The 10,068-nt window shown below is 44.3% G+C and overlaps 1 protein-coding gene across 3 annotated transcripts; it reads left to right on the top strand.

Moving 5' to 3' along the window:
- Positions 1–5,040: 5,040 nt before the first annotated feature.
- TMEM216 (transmembrane protein 216) lies at positions 5,041–8,933 on the top strand. 3 transcript variants are annotated; one of them, XM_079104072.1, is made up of 5 exons: positions 5,041–5,111; positions 5,685–5,786; positions 6,301–6,413; positions 7,909–8,110; positions 8,365–8,933. In XM_079104072.1, exons 3-5 carry the CDS (start codon positions 6,368–6,370, stop codon positions 8,378–8,380), a joined length of 264 nt encoding a protein of 87 aa, XP_078960198.1. In that variant the 5' UTR covers positions 5,041–5,111; positions 5,685–5,786; positions 6,301–6,367; the 3' UTR covers positions 8,381–8,933. The 3 variants fall into 3 exon arrangements, with proteins under 3 accessions (XP_078960198.1, XP_078960197.1, XP_078960199.1); XM_079104071.1 differs by having other exon boundaries at positions 5,047–5,097; positions 6,321–6,413; XM_079104073.1 differs by having other exon boundaries at positions 5,079–5,097.
- Positions 8,934–10,068: the final 1,135 nt, after the last annotated feature.

Below are 10,068 nucleotides of genomic sequence, written 5' to 3'. Positions count from 1 at the left end.
GCTTTGGGAAAAACCATCCAGGGCGCAGGCAAACCAAAGTGGGAGGGGCAGATGCACAGAGGTCGGGCACTGACTCGGGTGCAAGGGCCTGACCAGAGGGCCACAGCAAGGTGAGTACCGCGCCTAGCCCAAGTCTGCAAGGTTGCCCAGTGCTTGCTTGTGGCCAAAGAGGAGCAGGGCACCACCAGATGCCCCCCAACACATGCACTGCTGATGGATCTGGGGAAATCTCACCGGCGCAAGCCGGCCTCTTCCTGCGGTGTCCTTCCACTGCCCTCTACTGACCAAGATCAACACTGCAGTCACTGTAAGGGGAAATGCTGAGTTCCAGCTCTTATCCCACCTGAGACACTGAAGGACCGGTACGGGGTTGAAGGCAAGGTATTGAGCGTGCTGCACTAGGAAACCATCAAATATTTAGAAATTAAACAACACCCCTGTAAATAATCTGTGGACCAATGATTATAAATTATAATATTATAAAATATTTTGAACGGAATGAAAATGAAAATCCAACGTATATCAAAATGTTTGTGATGCAGTTTTTATCACAAAAGAAAAAAGAAATCCTGGTGCAGTGGCATACACCTGAAATGCCCGCGACTCAGGAGGCTGAGGCAGGAGGATGGCAAGTTCGAGGTCAGCCCCGCAACTTAAGACCCTCAGCAACTTAGTAAGACACCGCCTCAAAACAGAAAATCCAAAAGGTCTGGGGATGTAGCTCAATGGTAAAGCACCTCTGGGTTAAATCTCACAAAGAAAAAAAAGTAGAAAACGTTAGTGGTCTTACATACATTGAAGGGATTTGGTTATTTTGCACACACAAAAAAATTCCAGGTTTACATGGCTTCATCAATGAATTCCTCCAACTATTTAAATAAGAATACCTATCTTTCAGGCTGGGATTGTGACTCAGTGGTAGAGTACCCAACTAGCATGAGTGAGGCCCTGTGTTCGATTCTTAGCACCACATAAAAATAAAATAAAGGTATTGTGTCCACCTACAACTAAAACAAATATATATGAACACCTATCTTTCTACAATCTTTTCCAGGGATTAAAAAGAGAAACTTTTTCTTTCATTTCATAAAGCTAACTTAAACCTGATACACACTTTACATGATTCTTACAAGAAAGTAAAAATTACAGACCAATCTCTCATGAACACATATAAAGACCTGAACAGAATATTAACAAATGAAGTCCAGTGATATATAAAAGATAATATATCTGTATCTGGAACCTCTGAGACCACATCTAGGTTCTATGACCTGCTAGGAAGACAGGACTTGGCATTCAGTTGTACTCACGCTGTGACTTTTTTGTTTGGGGCGGTACCAGGGATTGAACTCAGGGACACTCAACCACTGAGTCACATCCCCAGCCCTATTTTGTATTTTATTTAGAGACAGGGTTTCAATGAGCTGCTTAGTGCCTCACTTTTGCTGAGGCTGGCTTTGAACTCAAGGTCCTCCTGCCTCAGTCTCCGGAGCCCTTGGGATGACAGGCAGGCACTAGTGCACCCAGCTACTGTGACTGATAACAGGGGAAGAATAAAGCAAAATCAGCAGAGGGGAAACCTGCATGGGGTAAAGTCCAAGGAAAGCAGGAGTGTGTTTTCAAGAGCCCTCTCCCACTGGAATCACACAGGTTGTGTTTAATCCTTCAGCAATGAGTTCTGACAACACAAGTGATATGTCGTCCACAGGAAAACTCAGAGATTCCGTGTCCAAGGTTTTTATCAGGAGCTGATTACCGAGGCACATTCTGCCTACCAAAAGTCCAGACTCCCTGAAGGAAAACAGATGTTCATTATAAGCCACATTCTTTGTACAGTTTACCCCAGGAGGCCACTTTGGATTGTTGGGAACCCTTCCAAACCCCAAGTTTTCAAAAGCTAGCCAATAGCAACCTTGCAAACAGGCCTTTCTAGGATAGTAGTGTCAGCTCTGCTGTTTTAGCTCTTTTTTAAAAATTTGAGACAGGGTCTAAGTTGCCCAGGTTAGCCTCCAACTTGAGATCCTCCCGCCTTAGCCTCCCAAGTTACTATTTCAGGCATGCATCACTACACCTGGCCTATTTTAAGTCTTTCCTGCACAACATCATAACCAAATGGTTTGTTTCCAGAAAGGCAAGATTGCTTATACTCTGGAACAATCAATGTAATAATCCACTATATTAGCTGAATAAAAGGAAAAAAATCATATGGTCATCTCAATAGATACAGAGAAAGCACTTAATAAAATGTATTATAAGAAAAGTTGGGGCTGGGGACATAGCTCTGTTAGTAGAGTGCTTGCCTTGCAAGCACAAGGCCCTGGGTTCAATCCCCAGCACTGCAACAAAAAAAAAAAAAAAAAAAAAAAGAAAGAAAGAAAGAAAGAAAAGTTGTACTCCACTTGTGTACAATGAATCAAAATGCTTTCTGCTATCATGTATAACTAAATATAACTAAATAGAACAAACACTAAAAAAATGTATTATAAGCCTTTTTTTCCTTTTTTGCAGGGGTTGGGGGAGGTACTGGGAATTGAACTCAGAGGTACTCAACCAGTGAGCCACATCCCCAGCCCTATTTTGTATTTTATTTAGAGACAGGGTCTTACCAAGTTGCTTAGTGCCTCGCTTTTTTGCTGAGGCTGGCTTTGAACTCATGATCTTCCTGCCTCAGCCTCCCAAACTGCTGGGATTACAAGTGTGCACCACTACGCCTGGCTATTATAAATCTTTGAGCAAACTAAGAAAATAAGAGAATTTAGTAATCTTCTAAGTATCTATAAAAATCTATAGTAACATATTAATGGTGAAATATTAAATAATTCCCCTTGAAGATAGGAATAACAATTTGATACCCAACACACACACACACACACACACACACACACACACACACACACACACACACACAAGAAGACAATATTCAAGATAATATCCATTATAACTGCTTCTACTCAACTTTATACTGGAGGTCTTAACCAGTAAAATAAGGCAAGAAAAAGAAATTGAAGGCTTCAAAAGAAGAGATAAAAATGACTTTATTTGCTGATCATGTGTTACGTACATAAAAAGCCAAAATCATCTACCATGGCCTATTAGGAATAATCAGTTTAGCAAGGTCTTTGGATGTTGGAACAGTCTGCCGTGGGCCCTCAGAGGCCCTGTACATTCTTACTGATGATACAGGGCCCTCAAAGGCCCTAATACTGAGCACACAGGTAGTTTAGTAGGTCTAGGCAACCATGTGACAACCGTGCAGTTTCTCTCTCCCCAGAGGAAGGGGCTTAGCTTGACTTGCTGCTTGCTAAAAAAAGGTGTTGAACCCTTGGCCCTGGGCTCCTCAGCTATGGCAAAACTGATTGTGCATGCCACTATCTGGGCTTATCGTGTTATTCATAGGACTTAAGGACAGATGAACCAGACTGCCATGCTGAGGTTGTTTGCTGTGTTGTGAGTGATTTGGTCTCACTGTCCACTTTTGTTACCTATGGAATTGTGGCATATTCTGATGTGGATCAGCAATGTTTTTCTTAAAAGAGCTAGACGTTATTTAAGTCTGGTCTTTATTGCAAATAGTTAATTTTCATCACAACATGCAACAACAATATCTAATATGTGAATGTCAGTATGGAAATGTTCCTCACTAGAACTTTATTTACAAAATAAGTGACTGGCCCACCATCCTTCCATCTGAGGCTCAGGGTAAGAACTTGTCTAATATCTTTTGTCTAGTAGACGTGGGGATGGAAGATCTGAATCCCTTTCCTCTTTATCACCTTATTTATCACTTTGCTAAAGGGACCCTAAAAAAATGCAGTTAAAGCTGGGGCAGTAGCACTTGCCTGTAATCCCAGCTACTTGAGAGGCTGAGGAAGGAGGATTGCAAGTTCAAGGTCAGTCTCAGCAATTTAGTGAAACCTTGTCTCAAAGAAAAAAAAAAAAAAAAAGGATGTAGCTCAGGGTCAGAGCATCCCTTGGGTTTAATTTCCAGCAGGGAATGGAGTTAAGGGCTCCCCTACCCTCCCACTTGCAGTTTTGCCAATGGAAGGCCCAAGCAGAGATCAGAAGTTAGGAGAAATGAAGGTCGAGTATTTATCCACCAGCTTCCCAGCCTTCACAGGCCTGGTGGGAGGCCCTGTACACACAGTATTTTCTCCAGGTTCAGGGGTTGCTTAAACCTGGAAGTAACAAGACTGTCCCACCCACACTCCAACTAGCCAGGAGCATAGCACTTTCCTTACAGGTGAGTCACTCTCCTCCAATTACCCAGTCGAACATGCCATCTGTTACCTGCCTGCCATACCCTGACAAAGGGCCAACAGTCAAGTCGGCCTTAGTCCTTTCAAAACCCTCTCTTCCCCACTCCCCTGCCCACAGGGGCACTCTTTTTCTGTTTGAAATCTCAATCGGAGTTCAAAGCTCAGCTCACAGGCCATCTCTTGGAAACTTCTTTCAGTTTCCACATGGGAGCACATTGTCTCCTCACCTTCCCCTGCACTTTATGGGTCTGGTGACCATGTTTTAGCTTCGCTTGCTCTTATTTATTTGTGCTCCAGGAAAAGTCGCTCTATTCCCCACTCTTTCTGGTGTCTATAACTCCTGGTACATAAATGGGCTGCAGGAAACACCAATGCTAACCTCCAGCCGCGTCTGCACGTCACGGTCGCGCATACAGTTTCTCAGTTTTCACCCGGAGGTTAGAAAAGAGAATCGTGGGACCAGGGCCAATTCTCTGGCGGCACTACAGCAACTGGCCGCTTGTGCTCAACGTCCTGTAACCCAGGGTAAGGGAAGCCTGAAAGCTGGCCCCGCCCCTGTCCTTAGGAACCTGCGGACGATGGCTTCGTGAGCTGCCATCGTTTCTCGTTCAGGATGAGAGGTTGACAGCAGGCCAACCGCGATCTGTCGGCTGGGCGTCCCTACGCATGCGCGCTGGGCCCGCGATAGCCCGGGCCGCGGGTAACCATAGAGTATCGCAGGCTGGCAGAGAGGCCAGAAGCCGGGCCGCTCCGTCCCCTGCTTCCGGCAGAACCTCGCTGCTCTGGGAGTGGCTGCTGCCGCGTACGCAGTTTCCATGGGGACTGAAGATGGCGCCGCGAGGTGAGATTTCGGAGGTGTGTGAATCTCTGGTCCCGACCCATCGGTATCCCGCCAGCCCCGCCACCCTCCTTCTCTTCCAGAGCGCCTCCTGAACCTCCCATGCTCGAGGGTTAGGGACATCGCTCCTCACGTGTGCAAAGTGGGGTTTCGCAACCCCGCCCACCTTGAGTGCCTGAAGGTCTCGGGGTGCGAGTCTGACATACTGCGCCCCTACGTCCTTGGCTGGGCCTATTCTGCGCTGGCTCAGTTACGAATCTGCTGGCTGGTCTCTGCATCCTAAGTTCCCCTCCCAGGTAGTGACGGGGCTAGATCTTTGAGGTGCCTAGCACCTATGATGACCTCTGAGTTACCTTTGACTTTCTCCCCTGAAGGCAAAAGAGCAGAGACTGACAGTAATTCTTGGGAAAGAAGGAGAGGAAGCTCATGAATACCACACACTCATTGCCAGCAATCGGAAGTGCCTTTAAGTAACCCACCTCACTGACTGTCACCTCTTGTTTTCTCGACGTTAGACACAGAACCATACAAGGAACAGAGCTTGAGCTGTCCCTCCCACCCTTCCCACTTCTCTGTGCTTGTCTTTTCAGGTAACCGGTTGTCCTCAACCCCCCTGGAAATCCTGTTCTTCCTGAATGGGTGGTATTATGCTACCTATTTCCTGCTGGAACTCTTCATATTCCTCTATAAAGGTAAGACTGCGCTTGACTACCCCTGCCCCAGCTTCCTTTTCTCACTTCAGCCCAAAGCAAACTCCTACCAAGAACTTTTCAATCTTTTCTGTCCCCTGCCTCTCCTCTTCACCACAAGGCTGAAGTCTGTCCATCAGATGGCTACTTTGAGAATGATTATTTAGGAAAACCCTTAACAAGAATTTCTGAAGTTTGGGAAATGTGGACTTCTTCATCTGACTCTTCACCATCACTTCTCTTTGCTGAACTCCAGTTTCATTCCATTGGTGATCCTCAGAAATTATTCAGTGGTCTATGTATCCCTTTAAATACTATCATTTTGAGCAGGAGTTCCCATAGATTTAGAAGTAAAAACCTTCCTCTCACAGACATAGGTGCACTATGAGTTAACATTTTCTGCAGCTGTAATAATGCCCACATCTCCTTAAGTAGTTCATGGAAAGCTAAGACTAATGTCCTCTTTGTTCTCCAGTGTATGGTAGTTCTTGTGGGTGTTGTTATTTGTTGTTTGTAGACTGGATTTGTTATTGGCAGGTCTCCTGCTGCCATATCCAACAGCCAACCTAGGACTGGATGTGGTGATGCTCCTCCTTTATCTTGGAATTGAAGTAATTCGACTGTTTTTTGGTGAGTGTTGTTCAGAGGCTATTTCCATTCCTTATGAGGTGAGCTGCTATCTGTAATTTGACTCACAAGACAAAGTACATAACCTGGGCTCACTGTTACAGATTAGATTTGGTGATATATTCCATTACTCCCTCTCTCAAGCGTCAAGATGCTACTTTATATATACACATATATATGTGTACATATATATAAATATCTTATATATTTATGTATGTGCATATACATATATTATATATATATATATATATGTTTTTTTATCCCCCCTAGTGCTGGGGATGAAACCCAGGGCCATTACTATTGAGCCATATCCCCAGCTTCAAGCTGCTGCTTTATTTTTTGGGTCAGGGTTTGTATCTGTTGTTCTGCAGGGGTAAAGGCAGACAGTAGCATGGTATCCTAGATAATTCCTTCCCAGTTGCCTAACCACTGCAGGAATGCCTGTTTCCTCTTATTGATTTGCTTGGGTGAAAAGATTAAATTGTAAACTGTGTCTAGTGCAGTACATGCCTGTACAGCACTATGATCTTCTCTACTTCTCTGAATGAGGATTTTTTATTTTTTAATGCTTTTTGCAGTACTGGGGATTGAACCCAGGGGTGTTTTACCACTGAGCTACATCCCCAGTCCCATTTTTAATTTTGAGACAGGGTCTCACTAAGTTGCCCAGATTGGCCTTGAACTTGCAATCCTCCTGCCTCCTGAGTTCCTGGGATTACAGACATGTACCTTTGCACTCAGCTGAATAAGAATCTCTTGCACAAGTTTTATCTTCTTAGAAATGTAGAGTAAAACGCTTATTATTTAGAATGTCTCATCCCTGAAAAGAGTGTTAAGCACAAGCTGAGGGGAAAGTACTTGGAACACACACGGGAAAGGACCAAAAAAAGGCTCACATTAATCACTAAGGAGAATACAAAATAATGTTAAAAATTGGTAAGGGACACTAATAGTTCACATGAGAATAATTACAGACAACCAGTAAACTTGACAAGAAGACCAAATTCCATCATAAAAAGCAAATTGAAACAAGAAGGCAAATTTTTTTCACCCATTGGACTGGTAGCAATAAAGGTTTACAGTACTGAATTTTAAAGAAGGTGTGGGAACAGATATTTTTTATACACTTTGGTGTATAAAAACACATGCTTTTTATATTCTCTAAAATTATTTTTTGAATTAGTTGAACAGTTTTCAATGATTATATATATTTTTATAATTACACTTTTTAATTTTTTTCCCTGAAGAAAGAACCCATTGTCCTGTGTGTGAGAGCCAGACTGGAAGCAGGACCTCTGGAGTAAATGACCCCAATTCTGTAACTCCCCCACGCTTTTTAGGACAGTGGGATTCACTTGTAAATGTGCCCTCCACCTCAGGATCCTTTTTCTCTGCTCACCAGTCCTTCATATCCTTCCCACCTTTCCCCTGAGGCCAGGGAAGGCAGGTTACTCCATGGACTATGGAGGGAGGTGACTCCATGGACTATGTTTGACAGGTACAAAGGGAAACCTCTGCCAGCGAAAGATGCCACTTGGCATTAGTGTGGCCTTGACCTTCCCTTCCGCCATGATGGCCTCCTATTACCTGCTGCTGCAGACCTATGTGCTCCGCCTAGAAGCCATCATGAACGGCATCTTGCTCTTCTTCTGTGGCTCAGAGCTGCTGCTTGAGGTGCTTACCCTGGCTGCTTTCTCCAGGTACTACCCTTAGGGCTGGGTTCCCACCCGAGGGAGGGATTCCTTGTATTTTGGAGGCCTAAGGGGTCCAGAAGACTGTATGTAAAGGGGTATCCGTGGGACTGCCTTTCCCATTTTGCTAGGTGGGAAGGTCCCTTCTTAAAGGTATTCCTCTGGTTATTTAGGGCTAAAAGATTTCAAATATGAAACAGTTCAGGCCAGGTGTTCTCATTCCCTGGTCTTTTAACATTTTCTTTCTTTCTTTCTGCCATCAGTATGGACAGGATTTGAAAAATTCCAGCGTGCAACACCACACACATGCTTCTGGTACTATTGCCTGCGCCTCTGAGAAGCGGTGGGTCACATTGGCCTGGAAAGGTTGTGCAACTTTTCCTCGGCACTGACATTTGGGCAGCGAGTTGACATAAGGCCAGTGGGCGTGATTTGCTAGACCAGGACTGTCAGCCTCAGAGACTCTTCTACACTCCATTCCTAGGAGAGGCAAAGCTATCCCCATCCTGGCCTATCCCAGAACAATTTCCTGCTGACCTCAAGTCTCCTCTTTGACTTTTGTGACTAGAGCATCTTGTGTGGACCATCTAGACTCCTTGGGCTTCCAGCAGGACCTGAGCAATATACTCCCCATACATGCCGTGCCACACCTGTCCTGTGCACGCACAGAGAGCCTCATGGTGGTGGGCTCTGGGAGTGGTGCAAAGCCTCCTACCCCATCTCTCAAGGACACTGAGCTCCAGAACCTTTGTAGTAACTTATGGTATTATTTTTCTACTCTGATCATGAAGCAAACACTATTTTATAATAAATGTGTATTTTTGGTTGTGGGGTTGGCAGTCTTTTCCTTATGACACCTGTCCCTAGAATTTCATCCTCTCCAAGAGAAGGTAAAGACTGTCACAGCAGTACGTTCTGAGACAGTACTTAGTGATAGTGTGACACAAAGGCAGTGACAAAGGTGTCCCACTGATTTCCTTCCCCAAGCTGCAGCCTGAATCAGGCCTGAAAGGCACTGCCATCCTGTCTTCAATTGTCATTTGCAAGTCTGCTTAAATGCTGTACCTCTGCCCCAAGGCAGCGTCTTGTCTTATACTGCTCTCACAGATAACTGTAGCTCCTTTCCAGTATGGGCCATGTGTTGGAAGAAGCATATTCAAAACTTAACACATTCACATTTTTTTTTTTCTTTTCTTTTGGTCATTTAAAATTTTGAGTTAAACACATTTTTTTTTTCCAAACTAGAGAGAATGGTGCCCTAGATGAGTGTATCGTTTCTTTTTCCAAGTAAAAAGAAATCTTTAGAACTGTTCTATATTTTGCTTGGGAGTGGCCATGTTTTTTCATCCCAGGAAGCCACCAGGAGTCATGAAAGACAGCATCCACTTTAGGAAATCTTGAGACCTGTGTGTCAGTCATCAGAGTATCCTAGAATATCTGCTTTTACTAAAAAAAAAAAAAAAAAAAAAATTGACCTTTAACCTTATATATTTTGAACTCAGGGGCACTTGACCACTGAACCACATCCGTAGCCCTGTTTTGTATTTTATTTAGAAACAGCGTCTCACTGAGTGGCTTAGTGCCTTGCTTTTGCTGAGGCTGGCTTGGAACTTGCAATTCTGTCTCAGCCTCCTAAGCCTCTGGGATCACAAGCATGCGCTACTGCTCCTGCCTCTATGATGGTTTTTAACTTGGCTTTTTTTTTCTCCTCTTCATTAGGACCCTTCTTATCTTATGGTCTCCACTGTCCAAAGCACTGATGCATTTCCCTGATTCTTCTCTGTGCTCTTACCTCCTAGCTGCCCTTGGGGTCTATTCAAAAACTACAGTGGATAGGTCTCATCAGCCATGAAATAGTAACAGAGTCCAACAGGAGCTTCCCTGGTAGTTCAATCTCAAATTCCATGAAGACCAACTTGCTGCTGCTTCTCACACTTGCTTTCTGGATCTGTTTTGAAATAATCCCA

This window comes from Sciurus vulgaris (assembly GCF_902686455.1).
Source record: "Sciurus vulgaris genome assembly, chromosome: 11".
Lineage (NCBI taxonomy): Eukaryota > Metazoa > Chordata > Mammalia > Rodentia > Sciuridae > Sciurus > Sciurus vulgaris.
This window is presented reverse-complemented; position numbering and strand designations above follow the sequence as displayed.